At 57.6% G+C, this 17944-nt stretch overlaps 1 protein-coding gene across 1 annotated transcript; it reads right to left on the bottom strand.

Annotated features, from left to right (window-relative positions):
• Nucleotides 1-821: 821 nt before the first annotated feature.
• On the bottom strand, nt 822-4273 carry LOC101359727 (leukemia inhibitory factor). Its single transcript, XM_004378929.1, has 3 exons — nt 4255-4273; nt 2202-2380; nt 822-1232 (listed from the first exon to the last, which is right to left on the bottom strand). The coding sequence occupies exons 1-3, from the start codon at nt 4271-4273 to the stop codon at nt 822-824; spliced, it is 609 nt and encodes a 202-aa protein (XP_004378986.1).
• Between the last annotated feature and the right edge of the window lie 13671 nt (nt 4274-17944).

Here is a 17944-nt window from a genome sequence, read left to right on the forward strand (position 1 = left end):
ACTTTGCACCTGCCCCTGCCCCATCCACCTCCACTGACCCTGCTCCAGGTCCAGCACCAGACCCTTGCCATCTCAGGCTGCAGGAAAGCCTGTTGGGAAGAGGAAGGAGAACCTGGGAAGTCTTCCACATCTTCCTTTCCAGGCTAGAAGGTGGCTGTCCACCTCCTCAAGAGCCCTCACAGCCTGAATGCCAATGACCTGCTTCTGGAAACTTCCACCCAACAGTCACTAGGCCTGAGCGCTCCAACCACTCTCATGAGAAGGCAGCATCCCATCCCAGAGCTGCCTTCTCTACCTTCCATACGGCACACCTCTAGGGACAGGGAGTCCTCTGGGATTCCAGCACCTCACATCTCAACCAAGCCTTCCAAAGTCTCCCTAAGGGGAGGATGCTGATTGTCATTTTGCTGGGGGTTGGGCAATTGCCCTGATCCCTGCTCTCTTGCCTTGTGGTCAGTGCCCCCAGAGATGATTTTTTTGCTCACTGCCTAAAGCCATGACCGAGGGTCAGGTAGGGGCAGAAGTCCAACTCACATTCCACTTGCCAGCCTGACGCCTTGGTTCCTGGCTGCCATCTTCCAGAAGAAGGGGCACCACTTTCTAATGGCACAGTATCAAGGCCCTACATGTAGAAGTTATGACCCTGTTTGGCTTCATCCCAGCCCACCCCAGAGTGAAGTGGACTGGCAGGGAGCCCCTCAGGGTCTGCCGGCAACTTCTACCTGCATTCAGCAATGACCCCCTGCCACACTGTGAGAGCCCCCAAATCTGGATCCCTCTCCCATGATCCCTCAGTTCACAGCACACTTCAAGATCTCGTGTTAAAAGGCCTGGACCAGCTCAGCAATGACCTGCTTGTACTTCCCCAGGAGCTGACAGCCCAGCTTCTTCTTCTGGAAGACATCCTTGCCCGAGGTGTCGGGGCCGTAGGACACATCCACGTGGCCCACGTGGTACTTGTTGCACAGGCGGCAGAGCACGTTGCTGAGGAGGCCCCGCATGGTGTCTGCCGTGGAGCTCAGCTTGCTGTGGAGGTTCTGGGCGTTGGGGTTGAGAACCTTCTGGTCCCGTGTGATGTTGCCTACGGAGGCACCAAGGTATGCAATGATGCGGTACAGCTCCACCAGCTTGTCCTTCTCCATGCCTTCAGCATGGAAGGGCGGAAAGTCTGTCACATTGGGGCTGCACAGCTTGTCCACGTTGCTGGGGAACGGCTCGCCCTGGGCCGTGTACTGAGGAGCAGAGGGAAGAGGGGAGGTGAGCAAGGAGGCAGGAATCTGTGTTCCACCCCTGCCACCAACCCTCGGGGCAACCTCTTGGGCCTCAGTTTCCCCACCTATGGCATGAGGACCCAACTCCGTGCCCCATATGCATCTCAGGATAGTCATGAGAGCCAGAAGGATATGTGGGTGTGAACTCACTTGGTAAAGAATCAAGGCCTCTATCATGCAAGGATTGTTATTATTACTTATTATTAGTAGTAGGAGTCCTTAGGTGTTGCAAATGGTTGAGCTGCTAACCGATAGGTTGGGAGTTCAAGTCTACCCAGAGGTGCTTTACAAGAAAGGCCTGATGATCTACTTCCGGAAAATCAGCTAATGCAAACTCTGTGGAGTACAGTTCTACTCTGACACACATGGGGTCACAATGAGCCCGAATCGACTCAACAACACCTGTTTTTTTTACGTTTTTCAATTATCATGGTCATATGGGGAAAGAAAGAAAACGTGGGCGCCTCACCTTCAGAGGTGTGCCACACCCACTTGCCTTTTCACCCATCTGGGCATCTCTCTGCACCCAGACACCCACCACCCACCCTCTCTCAACGGCACCTCTCTGAATACCTCTTCACCTTTTCCCTCTTTGTGTATCTCCATTTACCTCTCGCTCCACTGTGATGGAGGAATCTCAAAACCTGAAGTGCCAGGCCCTTTACATTCTCAGCAGAGCTCTGCTCTGACCTAACCCTGGAAAAGTTGATTCCAGTCTGGGCTGGGGGTAGGTGTGGGGAAAGCTGGGTGTGGTTTAACCAGCATCGCTTTCTTTCCTTCCAGCTCCGAAAAAGGTCCCCTCCCTGGCCAGCACCCCCAGCCTAGGTCAGTGCAGCCTCTACTGATATCTGCAGGAATTCTGCCCACTCTTTCCACCCCAGGCCCGCCCTCTCCTTCCTCCATCCCAGAGAATGGGAGAGGGTAACTTACATAGAGAATAAAGAGGGCGTTGGCACTACTGTTGAGCTGCGCCAGTTGATTCCTGATCTGGGACATGAGGTTGCTGGGACATGGGTGACGTGTGGTGCAGGTGGCATTGTCAGGAGTGATGGGAAGGGGGCTCCCTGCCCCATGTTTCCAGTGCAGAACAAGCAGCAGTGACAGGATTCCTAGAAGCCGGTAGAAAGGCACCATGATCAGGACGGTGGGGACGGCAGCTCAAGGCTCAGGTCACACTGGATGCACTGTGTCTCCACCTACAGCTCTGTCGCCACCATCTGTCTCCCTCTACTCTATCTCGCTATCCCTGGTTCTCTTCACTTGCTTGTATCTCCCTGCAGGACATGAGCTGTTCCCACCAACTGGAACCTGGATCTAGGGTGACACCCAACCATCCAATCCTTTCCCTCAATAAGGTAAAAGCCTCCTGGCCTCCTGGCTCTCTGACTTGAGGGTACCACTACCCATCCTGTTGGAATACGAGGTGCTTATCTCCCTATCTCCCCATCTTCCTATCTCCCCATCTCCCCAGATGGTCCACAGTGACCCAAATCTCCCAATCTGGGCTCCCATGGGGACCACTGGGAGGGAAGTCGTTTGTTGACCTTCTTCTCCATCCCAAACCTGCCACCTGATTCTGGCTCCCCAGGCCAAATGCCCCTCAGTTTCCCATCTCCTGCACCTCTGTCCTTCCCCGAACGTGGCCAACTTCCCTATCTTCGATGTTGCTGTTAGTTGCCCTCCAGTCAATTCCGACTCATGGTGACCCGTGTGTGCAGATTAGAACTGCACTCCATAGGGTTTTCAATGGCGACCTTTCAGAAGCAGATCACCGAGCTTGTCTTCCGAGGTGCCTCTGGGTGGGTTCGAACCTCCAACCTTTCATCTAGTAGTCGAGAGCTTAACCATTTGCCTCACCCAGGGATTCCATACTTCCCTGCCTAGAACCCTCAATTCCATCCTGATTCTGCAACTCTACCGCCAATCCATCCCCAAATCACCATTCAAAACACCCTGTCCTCAGCTCTGTTCAGCCCCTGGCTTCCATGCCCTCACCTTCTTGTCTACCACCCCTTGCCCCAGGTCCTGGGTTAGAGCAGGGGAGTCCAGGGGTCCCACAGCCCCCAGCCCCCGGAGGCCTTCAGGAGGCAGAGGAAACGGTGAAACCAGGAAAGAGAAAATGGAAAAGGTCACAGGCTGCAGAGTGGGCGGGGAGGAAAAAAAGTGAAACGTGACAGGAGAGCTGGGAGCTGTCCCGGCCTGTCCTGGGTCGCCACTCCCCCTGGGGCATCCTGCCCCCACCCTCTTCACTCTCAGGCCCCTTTCCAGCTGGCAAGGGAGGTAGTAGGGGCTGGGGACAGCAGGCCAGTGAGGCAGAAGCCTCCCGCCTGGATCCCCCTGCTGGAACTGGAGGGCTGGTGGCAACCTCAAGTACATACACTTCCTTTAGGTTCCCTGTTCATCCCAGCATCCTCAGGCAGTGCTGAGGCCCCACGGTGACCGGGGGGTCCCCACACCCCATCTCACCTAGCACAGACCACACGCTTTCCAGGCACTAGCAGATTGAGGCGGCACCTGCTCCCGTCCCGGGCCGGAGTTTGCAAGCTGCTCGGCGCCCTGCTCCCCTCCCAGGGAGCAGCCCCGGACGCGGTTGGAAAAGAGAAAGCGGAAAGAAAGAAAGAAAGAAAGGGAGGGTGAATCAGACAGAAAGCAGAGACAGAGAACAGCTCGGGAGAGTGGCGGGAGCGAGGAGGAGCAGGAGGAGCAGGAGGAGTGGGAGGAAGGCTGTGGCGGCCTCCTCCCTCTGGCCAACCTGCTGGCCGGGCTGCTGGGCGAGCGGTGCCGGACCATGTGCTGCGCCTGCTCCCGGCCGCAACCCAGCGCCTCCACCGGCCGCGGCCGCCTGGAGCAGCGACTTCCCCGGCGCTGGGCGGGTGCCCCGAGTGCCGAGTGTGTCTGCGGTGGGTGGGTGCCCCGCTCTCTCGCTCGCGCCAAGTGCCCGAGTTCGGCGGGCGCGGAAGCCGGAGCTGGCGTGTGGATTTACCTGCCGCCAAGACCTTCATTATGGGCTGGACTGCAGAGGGCCTTGGAGGAGACCTTAGACGCCGGCACCTTTCAGAGGTTCATGCTCAAACGGGGAATTTGTCTGATTTATATACCGGAGCCTGTGTTGTAAGACAGAGAAACAGCTATATTTAGCCGGGATCCCCGTCCAGGAAGTTGTTTGAGGTGCATCATAGGAAATTATGAATGGAAGAAAGTGAGAGTGAAGGGGGGGCAGAGTAAGGAGGGAGGGTGGGGAGGGCAGACTTTTTCCCTCTTCTAAGAATTTGATTGATAAAATTATAATGAAGTCTTCTACCAAACGCCGTGCGGTTTTCCTGAGTGGCTTGCCCTTAGAGTTGTTTGAAGTTGGGGAGGGAGAGGAGGAGGCCTGGCCCAGTCAGCAGGGTCCTGTGTGGATGGGCAGTGGGCGCCCCAGATGGCCCTGACTCACCTGGGCAAGCAGAGAGACTGGCATCTGTGGCCCCTGGGCAGGGGCTTTGGGGGGCAGTGGGGAGAAGGCGGGCTTGGGCTGGGCTGAGAAGGAGGCTCCAGGAAAAGGGGCTGAGGCCTGGCTTGGACTTTAGACAGTAATAAAGCGGAACTGAATGTGGGTGCTGGAAGCCACCCCAGAGGTGGCCTCCTCCAACCTGCCCATTTCCACAGAGCAGAGTGGGGCTCTGAAGAAAGCAGGTGCCCAGAGTCTGGCAGGCTCAGGCCCCTGACCTCCATCAGCACACCTGCTCTGCTAACCACCGTACCTGTGAGACTGGGGAGGAGGACAGGAAGATGGGAGGGGGGCTGCTGTGACTCAGGTCTTTGGGGACAGCCTAGGAGGACTTCTGGGAAGGTTTGGTGTGTTGGAGGCTCTTTGCAACCCATCTCCCCCTTCCGTGGAAGGTGGTCTAGTATTTCCATTCTGAAAGGGACACCTGAGCAGAGGCCTAGGAAGGCTTAGCCAAGTAAGACCCAGACAGCCTCCTCAGGATGCTGAGGGGTTGCCAGAGAGAACTGGGGAATGGCGGCCCCTCCCCAGATGTGCCTTGGAGGCCCCTTGGGGCTCAGCCTCAGAGAATGATGGAGGCCTCCTGACAAAAGTGCTTCTAGAGTCTCTAAGGCAGGATCATAAATTCTCGTGCCTACTACCACAGCCAGGCGGGTTCGAAAAAGAGTGAGGGGGGCAGGAAGGGGACCAGGCAAGATGAGCACAGACTCCTCCCCAATTAAACCAGAAAAACTAAATCCACTGCCATGGAGTCGATGCTGACTCGTGGTGACCCCATGTGTTACAGAGTAGAACTGAGCTCCATAGGATTTTCTTGGCTATAATCTTAGGGAAGCAGATTGCCAGGCCTTTCTTCCACTGTGCTGAACCACCAAACTTTAGGTTAGTAACCAAGTGCAGACTATTTGCATCACTCAGGGACCTCCTCCACAATTAAAGGCAGTTAAATGCTAACAATAATAACAAAAGGTATGGGGCAGTGCTGGGCAGACACACATCTGGGGCCAGGATTTCCCAAAAGCTGCCAGGGGCACGCCCTGTCCCAGGAAATATCTCTTTCCCCAGGGACCCCACCCAGCTGCTGCCTTCCCACCTGACCCCAACCAGAGAGTAAGGCCCCTCTCTGGCCCCTAGCCCCCTGCCTGCCCACTCCAGTACTCCATGCCCCACCTCCCTCCTCTTGTCACATCCTGGACCTTCCTAGCCACGTGCTCCTCCCACATCTCCTCACTGTGACAGAAGAGCCCTCCTGCCGCTGCCATCCCCCTCTCCTGACTCTCTCTCTCTCTCTGTCTCACACACACACACACACACACACACACACACACACACACCCTGGCCCGCCTCCCACTCCCCCCACTGCAGGGCCTCAATGTGGGGTGATAAAACTGCCCGTCCCAGCTGGTACCTCCCAGCAAGGAGGAGGCTAGCCAAGCCCACACTGGCCCTCCCTCCCCTTCCTTCCTCCTCCCTGCCCCCACCTTATCATTCCCTGGGGGGCTGTGAGGGCCCCACCTGGCACCTCCCTCTCCCACACATCTGCACTGGGATGGGCACGCACCCCGAGGAAGCACACCCAAGACCTGCCTCTTCCTACCAACCCTAGCCTGGCTCAGGCAATCCCATAACCCAAGACACCCCAGTTCATCCTCCACTTCCAGAACACCCCCCGCCCCCGCCCCCAGCCTCTCTGTGCCAGGACCTGACCATTTGGAGCACAGAACTCGAGATCAGCTTCCAATCCCACCTTACTTCTCCTGATGTGGACCCCAAGTGCATTGGACCAGGGCTGCACTGTGGCCCCATCTATCAGCCTCCCTACCCCCTCGACTCTCTCACCAGGGGCTCTGACACCTGGGAGGCCCCACCCCATCTTACCATTTCCCTGCCCCCAGTCTTTCCCCACACCCGTCTTCCTAGTAGACTGCAGGCTCCCCTTTCTCTGCCTTCTGCTCCCAGACCTCACAACCCCACACCAGCTCCATGATCCACCCCCCAATCGCCACTTCATCTCAGCCCCACCCCACAGGAAGCAGGAAGTGGGGGCAAGGTCTGGAAGACACTGAGCTAGGGCCACTTAACCCGGCCCTGACCGGCCCCACCGAGGGCCTCAGTCTCCCGCTCACGGTACCTGACTTGGTCCGTGCTCCCCAAGTGCTCTGGGCCCCTCGGTGCCCCGGGCCCAGCCTCCCCGTCCTGTCATGTCCAGGAGCCCCCTGTGCTGGGCCTCTGGAGGAAGGCCAGGCAGGGTCTTGGAGCCGTGGGTCCGTGAACCGCCTGCAACGTGGCTTCGGCCCCCGGGAACGGCCGCCCGGGCCGCGCTCCAAGCCTGCTTTGGTCTCCTGGAGCTTGTTTTCTTCCCCTCCCTCTATGCTGCTGTGTGTGTTTCCCCCAGCTCCCTCACGGAAGGCATCCTCCCTTCTTGGCTGCCTGTTCCGGGGTCGTGACCCCAGGCCCCACCCTGGAGTGGCAGCCCCAGCCCGGCCCCTTCCAGCTGTGACTTCATCCCCAGCCTGTCCAGCTCCTGCAGATTGGGCCGGGTGGGGATTGGACCTGCCTCAGGGTAAGGGGGACCCTCTCGGCCTGGGGAGGGGGCTACCAGTCCGAGGCCCAAGGGTGATGCCCCTGAGCGACTGCGTCAGCCAGGGCCTCATCTCCCCGCTCCAGGAAATGAGCATGCAGGCTGGGCCTGGGGTCTCTCATCCACACCTTGGCACGTGCGGCCAGCCAGTCCTTCCTTCTCTGCTGATTCTCACCCACCACCCACAAATCTCTCCTAGAATGTCACAGCTGTTTTGCTTTTCAGGTGGGGAAACTGGGACACATCAAGAGTTAGCAGCAGAGCCAGGTCTGGAACCCAGGCCTCTGGCATGCAGGCCAGTGACTTGCTTGGAGAAGAGTGAGGGCCCGCTTCTTCCAGGAAGCCTCTCTAGCCTCCCACAGCCATGACTGGCTCGAGGTGGCCTCATCCTGCCTGCTCTCGGTCAAGTGGGGACAAGTCTTATCCCTCAATCTTCCAGGAGTCTGACACTTATTTTTACCCTTGACACACTGGCTCGGGGCTATATCCAGATTAGATGCTATTTTTTAAAACATTTTACAATCTCCAAAAGCTGTCTGGGCCCAGTCTCTTGTGGAGAGGAGGCAGGGTGATCTGACAGTTTGAGGAGTAGACTTCAGCCTCAGAGCCATGTTTGAGGTTTGGATCTGCTGGGTAAGAGCTAGGTGACTTTGGAGGAAGTGACCACCTCCTAGCCTCAGTTTCCTCATCTGTAAAATGGAAATAACATTACCTATGTCCTGGATTTGCTATGAGGGCTCAGGGCTCAGCAATGTTCTAAACACCCAGCCAGCCCTCTCCACGTTAGCACTGATGTTAACGACCTTTCTGAGGAGTAGGGGTTCTTGTCCCCGTTTTACGGATGAGGAAACTTTGGCTCAGAGGAGTGACTTGACTTGTCCCATGGTGCACTCCCAGGGCTGAGGGGGGAAGCTGGGCAGAAGGGGAACCTCTCGACCCTTTGTTGATGGAGAAACAGAGACACCCTTATAACCTCCCGCTTCAGGGGCGCCCAGAAAGATCAGGGGATCGTGTGGGGGATGTGCGCACCCTCCCCATACCTCTCCTGGTGCCTGACCACCCCACCCCCTAGCCAGAGCTGAGGTCAGCAGCTGACCTGGCCTGCCATCCCCAGGAGCTGATTCACCCCCAGGCCCCATCTGAGAAGGAAGGAGACACAGCTCAGCAAAGGGGGGCTTTGAATCACCAGACCCGGGGTGGGGGGGAGTGTGGGGGTGGGAGCCGGCCCCCTGCCTGTCTGTCTGTCTCTTTCCTGGCCCCGGGGCAGGCAGGGGAGAGGGCAGCGAGGCCATGGACAGGGGGTGGCGGGAGGTACCCTCACAGTCCGGCATCCTGCGTGGGCAGATGGCAGTTACTCACCAGGTAAGCAGCCCTCTGGGAACCGGGGAATTCCCCAAGACTAGTGACCCAGAAACTGAGCAGGCCCCAGGCACCCCCCCCCCCACACACACTGCCCAGTCCAGCTACCCCCGCCAAGATCTCAGTTCTCTGAAAACCCAACCAGCAGCCATTCTCGGCCATCAGCTCATGTCCAGCCCCTTGCCTTGATGTTTCCACCTGGGAAATGAGCACAGTGGAGGCTGATGGGCCCTGGGGAGGAGGTTGGAGGGCCCGGTGTGGCCTAGGACCAGGGCTGGTGAGAGGTGGCCAGAGGAGATGAGAGAGGCAGAGCAGGCGCTGAGCTCAGAAATTCCTGGGCACAACCCTGGCAGTTGAGTGTCTTGTCCAAAAAGGCAAAATCACCTCATTATTTAGCACTTGAGAAATGAGAGTGGAGCTACACCTGTGCCCCTCCCCACCTCCATGAGCAGTGCCACTGAACCATTCATGCTCTTGTGGACTTCTCCTGTGGCACATGCCTGTGGTCCGTACGTCAGCTAGGTTGGCAGTGAGACTGAGGTCAGGCAAACATGGGTTCAAACCCTGCCCACACCTCTGACCAGCTGTGTGATTGGGGGAAGTGACTCCCTCTTTCTGTGCCTCGACTGCCCTGTTGGAAATAGGGGTACTGTAATGCTGGCCTCATGAGGCTACTGTGGTGACATTGAGAAACACAGATAAAGTGTCCAACATACCAGAGCTTGGTGTGGCCACGGGAGGGGCTGCAGGTCTTGGGGAAGCGAGCAGCCCCCCAGAGCCTTAGCAGGGAAACTACCGATACTTCTCCCCCGAGGCCCTGGACAGCTCAGCTGTCTCCTGGACCCCTTGGGGCCAGGCTGTGGGTTAACATCCGCCCCTTCCCACCTTCACCCCATCAAATCTCCGGCAGGGACCGCTATACCAGCAGGGCTGAGGAGGAGCCAGACACCGCCCTAGGCTCCTGTCAGCTGCCCCCAGCATCACCCTGGCATTTCCCGACTGGCTCTGTGCCAGGAGTCAGGCCTGGCGGTGAATCAGAGAGGCTGCATTTTTTTCCTTCAATTCTGATAGAAATTGTAAGGCAAGCAGCAGCCCACAGAGCCCTGCTCATCAGCAGGACCAGAACCCTGACTCTAAGGCCCAGTGACGTTCCATAGGGCCCAACTCCATTCCAGGTTCTGCCCCGAGTTTCTCCATCTGTAGAATGGGCTGCCATCCTCCTATCAACCCTTTGTGAACACGAGCACTTTGCCTCTTCCAGGCTGTCTCAGAGTCTCTAACTAGCCTGAGACAGTCGCAGGCAGATGTATAAAGCAATGTTTTCCAACTGCAGATCTCTGACTCTTAATGGGTCATGAATTCAATTTAGAGGGTTGCCACCGGCACTTTAAAAAAGGAAATGCAATAGGAAACTCGGTAGTCATCACCCAGAGCCAGGGCACGCACTGTCCCATGAAGCCCTTTTTCAGTGGTGCGTCTGTGTCAGTCTCCTGGCTGCAAGGTGCCATGTGTTTCTTCCTGTTGGTCATGGTCAGAGCATCTGTAAGCCACTGGTATTGATGATGAAAGTAGGCCTAGAGGGGCATGCCCAAAGTCACTCAGCAGTTGGCAGCATGGGGCTCCTGACTTCCACCCAGCGCACTTCCTTCCACTTTGGGGAATGGCCCCAGGTGCTGTAGGGTGGGCCAGGGCGGGCCAGGTGCTCACGCTGGGCGGAGGCAAGGGAGGTGGAGGCCTGGCATCGCCTGGTGCCGTGACAAAGGGCCTTCCAAAGCCGGCCTCCTGCTGTCCACTCCCTTCCGCAGCCTCAGACCCCTGGGCTCCCTGCCCTGGCCCGCCCCATGGGTGGGGCCCAGGGTAGTCACAGCCTTTCCTCACACTGCCACAGGGCCCTTCATCCTCACAGAGGGAGTGGCAGCCGGAAGTGGCCCCAGAGCCCCCACCTGGGACAGCCTGAGGCCCAGAGGACCTGGCCTGTATCTAGGAGCGTCCTGGGTCCGGGGGCGTGAGTGGGTCTGGGTGGGCGTTGGTGTGTGCGTGTATGTTGAGCGCCTGTGTGTGTCTCTGTGCACATCAGTATGTTCTGCTGTGTCTGGCCCCGTGGGTGTGTACACGTGTGTGTGTGTGCGCGCGCGCTCATGAGTCTGCCTGCATGTGTCTCTGAGGTTGGGAGAGGGCTAAGCGTGCGCGTCCCTGGCTAGCTGTGTGATTCCTTGCGTGTGACTGTGTGTGTGTGACCATGTGCATGAATTCTGTGCGAGTGTGTCTGACTGTGTCTGTGCATGGCAGAAAGTCTCTGGGCACGAGTTGGGATGAATGGGGACATCTGATGCGCCGTGTGTGTGCAAGAATGTGTCCCTGCCTGTGTGTCCAACAACCCTGCTCCTTGCCCTCCAGCCCCGCCCCTGGGAACCATGGGGCTCACGTCACAGGGGCCACCACCAGCTGGTTTCCTCCCCACCCTGCCCCACTCCCCTCCTCTAGGCCCTGGCCACCCTGACTCTTGGCGCAGGGTCAAAGCTGATGTCAGAGCTGAGCTGACAGCTTCCTTCTCCCACTGGATTTTCCAAAAGAGAGAGACCACAGCTTGGCTCCTATTAAATAATCCCGGAGGGAGGGGGGAGGATGTTTCATTCAATGATTTCCTGAACTGGGAGGCAATAAACAGAACAGGAAGCAGTGAGGACCCACTCAGCCTGAAGCTGAGGCCATCTCCTCCCCTCCCCCCTCCCCAGGCAAGCTCATTTGGGCCATCCCAACCCCAGTTATGATGCCAGGAACATAGCCAGGCCCCCTCTCCAAACTATGCCTCAGTGCCCAGAGGGGATGGAGGATGGTGGGTGGGGGTGATGGTAAGAGCATAGGGGTCCACTCCCCATGGTGAGGAGGATGGAGGGGATAAGGTTCAGTTGGGGTTGGACTGGAAGAGAAGACAGAATAAGTTCCTGAGGGAGGGGGTCCCTGGCTGTGAATTGTAGCACTAGGCAAGTGGTGGGCCAAGGTAGGGGGAGCAACGAGGGGTCATGGAAACAGAGGGGGCTAGGCCTCCTGCATTTTTTGGACAACGCAGGTATGATGATTGTCTTGCCCAGCCCTGCACCTTGGGCCTCTGCAGCCTCCAGGAGCCTCCCAGCCTTCCCGAGCCTCTACAAAGTACTTACTGGGGACACCCATTATCTTCCATCCTAATCACATTCTCCAAGGGAGGCATACCTATCCTCATTTTACACATGTGGAAACTGAGACTCAGAGATTTGAATGATATGAGGTCACACTATGGGTGATGGAGCCAGTAGTAACACCACAAGCCTCCCCAGAGCCCCCCTAAAACAAGAGCCAGGAGGCCCAGGCCTGCTCCAGGCAGTTAGGGAGGATTTGCCAGCAGCAGGGGGCCCCGTGCTGGTCCCCACAGATGTGTCTTTGCCTGGGGAGCCCTCCTTCTGACTGGCCAGGCCACCCAGCTGCTTATCAGCTGTGAGACTCCATGACACAATCCTGCTCTGATCTCCTGCCCAGCCGGCCCCCACCCCTGCCCCACCCCTAGACCCCATTTCCACTTCCTCTCTTTCAGAGTGGGACCGCACCTGGCCCCGGCATCACAGTGGGCTGTCTGGAGAGCTAGTGTCTCTGTGAGCCCCTCGCCTGCTGAGGTCCCCCGGGGTCCACTCTGGCCAGGGGCCGACTACAAGGAGCCTCCTGAAAGGAGGGTGTCCGCCAGCCTTCCCAAGAGGGCTCAGCTTGGGAAGGAATTTAGAGAGCTTCGTGACCTCTGCCTGCCTCAGTGTCCCCACTTGTAAAGGGAAAAGGTTAGACCAGATGGAGCTGTGTGGTGGGGTAGAGTAAGGGTTTGGGCTGGCTAGAATCAATGGGGCCCAGAGAGGGGAAGTCCCTTTTCCAAGGGCACACAGCAAATTAGTGGCACATCTCCAGTAGCATGTGGACTGTGTGCTTTGATAGGACTCCCATTCCGGGAGGCGAGCCCTGGGTTTCAGTCCTGACTTGCATGTGAAAATACCAGAAAGAAGTTTCTCTGAGTCTCAGTTTCCCCGTCTGTAAAACGAGACCTAGATAAAACTATCAGTCTCTGGGAAGTGTGGACTGTGGGTAGAGGAAGAGCCGGACTCCCAGGCTGTGGAAAAACGAAAACCGGGAGCAGGCGGGTGAGGGCTGTGTTCAGGGCTCGCTGCCTGCCTCGCCCACACCCAGACCGGCTTCAAACCGCGGGCAGCAGCGCCCCCCACTGCCTGGTGGACACCAGGCACCGCGGCTACTGGCTGTCAGTCCCAAGCCAACCTGCTCCAACAGTGCCTCCCACAGGGCCAGGCAGGTGGGCGGGATTTGAGGTTTGAGGAAGTCTATGGGGTGTCTGAGGCTCGGAATGGGGGCTGGGCAGAGGCATTGGCCAAGGGGGAGAGGAGGTTCAGCTGAATGGGGCCTGCAGGGGGCCCTGTCCTGCCCTGAGGACCGGTCCGTGAGAGGGCGCCAGGACCACGTGCAGTGGGCAGGGGGAGGTGTGCCTCTGTCCAGTAGAGGCCTGGCTCTAGGAGGAGGAAACCTCTTCTCTCCCGCCCCACTGAGCTTTCCCATCCAGCTCAGGCCCCCAGGAACCCCCTCCAGCTCCCTGGAGCACCATTTACGGGTCCTCACAGGAATCCTTTGAGATGAGGATTATGATCCTCACTTTACAGATGGACAAACCAAGGCCCAGTGAGGTGAAATAAACTGCCTGAGGTCACACAGTAAGAAGCTGGAGGAGTAGGAACTCCAGCAAACTCAGGGACATCAGCTCCTGCTGAGCCGCCAAAGCTCCTGCCCACCACCAGCATGCAAGGTGGCCCCAGCGTCTGGACCCTGAACAGGCCCTGGGGATGGTTTCCTTGCGCCCCCATCCAAGCCCCTCCCCAGTCCTCAGGAACTGCTAATGGCAATTTGGAGCCTAGCCCCTCCTTCAGCTATTTGAAGCAAGCCCCCCACCATGGCCCTGTGAACTGGTGCTTCCATTATTAGCCCCATTTCACAGAGGGCAGTAGGCACAGAGTGATCAAGTCCTGTACTTGCCCAGGGTTAAAAGCTTAGGGGCCATGGCCTTGACCAACCACACACCCCAGGGCCTCCCACAGACAGAGGTCGGACAGCCACGACTCTCTCCCTTCTCCCCAAGGCAAAGGCTGGCAGGGGACCACCCCACAACCCACCACAGCCCCCCACCCACCTACTGAGGGACAAGGATCTTGTGCCAGCCTCTCGTTCATCTGAGGGAAAGAACCCTCCACTATTCTGGGAAAAGGAACTTGAGGGTCCCTTGGGAATCCAGGAATAAAGACTCCCAGAGAAATGATCCCTCTCAGATCCCACAAAACCAGGGTTCAAATCCGGGTCTTCTTCCGGCCTCCTAGTCCTGTGCTCTCACCTCTGCCCTTTAGCCCTTTAATGATCTTTAACCCCTCACAGGTCCGCCTCAGCCTTTTACAGTCAGTCTCTCCCGCTTTGTGTCAACATCTTCCAACATCCTCGGTGAGATGTGTGGGCACTCAGGGAGATAGAGAGCTGAGTGGCCCACCCAGACTTCCCCTGGCCCAGGCATGCACAGGAGGCAGGGAGTGGTGTTTGCTATGCTGAGGATAAATCCAGGGGCTGGCATCTCCCCCTGCCCCCACCCCAGCAGGGAAGCCTACCGTGGTCTTCGCTGCATAGGTCCCTCTGGAGTCTCACAGGGCCTTTGCTGGGTCGTCAGTGGAACACCATCGTCTTCGGGGCTGGGCCCTCTCTGCTTCCCTCTCCTGCCACGTCTTCTCTGGAGATGGCTCCTCACCCCGCCCCCCCCACCTGACTTCCCTTCCAGGGCCGGGTGGCCCGGAGGCCCCCCCACTTCCACCCCACCCCCCACTAAAGGGCTGGGGGCAACAGGTGCAGAGACCCCAGATGTCGGCCCAGTCTGTGCCTGACAGAGGTGGGGCAGGATCTCTGGGGTGCTGAGGGAGATGCGGGGCCAGGGTGGGGAGGGGGTGTCCCTGTGCCTGGCACCCCTGCCTGTGCTGCGTGGCAGTGCCACTGGGGCCTGAGTCACAGCTGACTGGCCGCGCCCAGCCTGGCTGACCCAGGCCGGCATAAGGCGATGACTGGGCAGCCCTCCGCATGACCGGCCGGGGTCGGCCTTAGGTGTTTTGACTCAGATCTGCCACAGGCCGTGTGCACCAAGGCCATGCCCCCTTTGTCCCTGTCCCCACATGGCTGCAGCTGCCTCCATGGACATGGTGCCCCTCAACCGCCACTCGCTGCCCCTGCACCTACCTGAGAACCCCAGGAGCCACCCTGGCCCGTCTGATCCGCCCTTCTTCTCCACAGATTCGAGGCCACACCTGCCCAGTATTCGCACCCCCAGAGTCCTTAGCCCCTCCCAGAGCGGGAGCCCAGCCCTGGGGAAGCCCCAGGAAGAGGGAGTGGAGCTGGCCAGGCCCAGAAGTCCTCCCGCTGAGCCTGAACTGTGAACTTTCCATGGCTGCTTGAAAAAGGGTCCGTGGGCACCCCTGGGGTGAAGTGTGGCAGACGGGGGTGAGAGGGACAAAGAGAGAAGACGTGTAAAGAAGAAAATCAACTGGAAGGGAAAAGAAAATGAGAGGGAGAAAACGGAAGAAGAACATTGACCTCTGCACCTGCTCCGTAACAACGCTGCCATAGCGCCGTGTTTACATGGTTTCCCAGAAAATCTTTCTCACAGCCCCATGAGGCAGCCGCTTCAGCCCCACTGTACAGAGGGGGAAGCTGAGGCTCAGCCTGGGAGGTTACACAGCTCATAACGGGTAGGGGGCTTATATTTATTTTCCCTAGCTCTGAAGTACTTTCTCAATCCTTGTGAAAGAGAAAAAAAAAAAAAAATCATATCAAAATTGGTGGACCAAAGACCCAGCTTTGTAGTCCTAGATGTGAGCTTATGTTTTGGATAAAAAATGAAGTGCCAAGACCCCAGACTCTGTCCCTGCCTTTTTTCCTACTGTTCCCCTCCTCTGCACCCCTGTTACACCAAACGTCCATGGCTGTCACTCTGAAAAGCTTGGAAAAGGAAAAGAAAATCTGGCTTTACACCAGTTCGGGTGGCAGGGCCGTGCAGGGAGCCCTTATCTTCTTGAGCTTGGTGCCAGCTCACTTTGTCCCTCCACGTGAGTCAGTGGAGGAAGCACAATTTTATTCACAAGTTCATAGGGCATCGCCACTCTGGGAAAATGATTCTTGTGTGGAACCAACTCACACCATGACGAAAAAGTAATTGTTATGAGAATTCCCTGTCTTTCTGCCTTTCACGGCTGTTGGTCATGAAAACCCCAGTTCATTCATCCTATGTGCTGTGCTCATGAGGCAATGCTGGTTCAGTTGTAGAATTCTCACCTTCCATGCAGGAGACCTGGGTTCGATTCCCAGCCAAGGTACTTCATGCACAGCCACCACCTGCCCCTCAGTGGAGGCTTTTGAGTTGCTAGGATCCTAACAGATTTCAGAGGAGCTTCTAGACTAAGACAGACTAGGAGGAAAGGCCTGCTGATCTACTTCTAGAAATTATCAAATGAAAACCCTGTGGGTCATAATGGTCTGATCCAAACTCCATCATGTGGATATCGCAGGACAAGGCAGCATTTCATTGTGCATGGGGTCACCAAGAGTCAGGGCAGACTCAAAGGCAGGTAACAATAACATGTGCTGTGATCAGAGGTGGGCTTGTTTGGCCCCTAGCAGGTACAGACTCCAGAAATGATCCTGCCCGCTGCTGGCAGCATCAGGGAAACCCCACTGGCAGCTGTGAGTGCTGAGGAGGGGCAAGCCCCCCATTGGGAATCAAAGAAGAGGCGGCCTCAGGGTGAGAGAATAGGAGAAGTGGGCAGGGGCCAATGCAAACACTGGGACTGTCAGTGTCAGCATGTGTGGGGTGTGTTGGGGAGCCCCCTAGAGTGTGAAAAGAGTACAGAGGAGCTGGCGAAGTCAGTCCAGCCAGAAGGCTGGGACCTTGCATGCAGCAACGGAGGTTTGGAGTTGATGCTACGGGCAGTGGGACAGGAAGGAGCCATCAAAGGTTTGTAAGCAGGAGAGGACATGACCGTAGTGAGATTTTAGTCCAAATTTTCCAGCATGGGAGAGAAGGAAGCCGGTGAAAGAGACACTGTGTGGGAGAAACCACAAGCTTTAGGGGTCAGTGGGGAGAGAAGAGGCCCAGGTAGAAGGGGCTGGGACTCTGGAACTTCTGTGAGGCAAATAGGAAGCAGAAAGCAGACGAGGGGCTGGGGGCGGGGGTCAGTGAGTTTGGCCTTGAGGTACAAACAGGGCCCCCAGCAGAAATGTTCCTGGTCATGCGGTCTGTGGATCTGAGCTGGAGATGGTGGTTTGGGTCTGCTGCAGCTGTGGGCTCATCAGGAGACAGAGCTGACGTGACAAGTCCTCACAGGTGGGGCTCCTAAGATCTCCCTCCAGTCTGCAGCTCCCTGATCTGCTTCCTGTGGGATGGGTGCCACCCTAGTTCTAAAGAGGCACCTCTCTTGGGGCTTATCCAAAGAGTAGGGGGTTGGGGAGGGGTTCGTCCAGGGGGGTGGGGAGGCGAGGGAGGCAGCCACACTGGCTTCAAATCTCTTCCTCAGCAAACCAACTTCTGCCCTCCCTGTGGGCAACCTCAGCACCAGCCACAGCTCGACTCCCCTTCCGCTTCGGGAACGTGCCCAGCTTTTGGTGGCTGCCACCTCCCAACCACAGCTTCCCAGCAGCCAGGGCTGAGGAACCTCCCTCCCCTCCCCTCTCCTTCACATGCTGGGGCAGGGCAGAAATGTGTGCTTGCCCTGAAGCCCAGAAGGCTGGCCCTGGGGTGGCACTGGACTAAGTCAGGCTCCCCACCATGCTGTTCCTTGCCTCTACGCGCCTCATCGACACACTCGGCTCTGTCCTTCCCTTTGGGTCTGCCTGTGCCTCATTGTGTCAGACACTGCCCTGGGGGCTGGGATACAGGGGAGCGAAGCAGATGTGGTCTCCATCCTTGGCAGCTCCAGACCAGCTAGGGAGGCAGACATTACTGCAAACGACACTGATGAAGGCACAATGACAAACCCCGAGTGAGGGCCCCAGGTGGGACCCAGACCATGGGCAAACGGGGGAATTGCTGAAGACGTGCCCTTGAGCAGAGATCTGACAAGGGGGATAGGGAGTTAACTTGGTAAAAATAATAGGGAACAGCATTCCAGACAGAGAGTACAGCATAGCAGAGGTCTTGTG

Source organism: Trichechus manatus, unplaced genomic scaffold, assembly GCF_000243295.1.
Source record: "Trichechus manatus latirostris isolate Lorelei unplaced genomic scaffold, TriManLat1.0 scaffold00061, whole genome shotgun sequence".
In the NCBI taxonomy this organism is placed as follows: domain Eukaryota; kingdom Metazoa; phylum Chordata; class Mammalia; order Sirenia; family Trichechidae; genus Trichechus; species Trichechus manatus.

Excerpts from the sequence above, each read along its gene's own strand:
- LOC101359727 (XM_004378929.1), bottom strand. Across the intron at positions 1,233-2,201 it reads ACGCCCTCTTTATTCTCTAT|TACACGGCCCAGGGCGAGCC; the intron begins GTAAGTTACCCT and ends TCTGCTCCTCAG.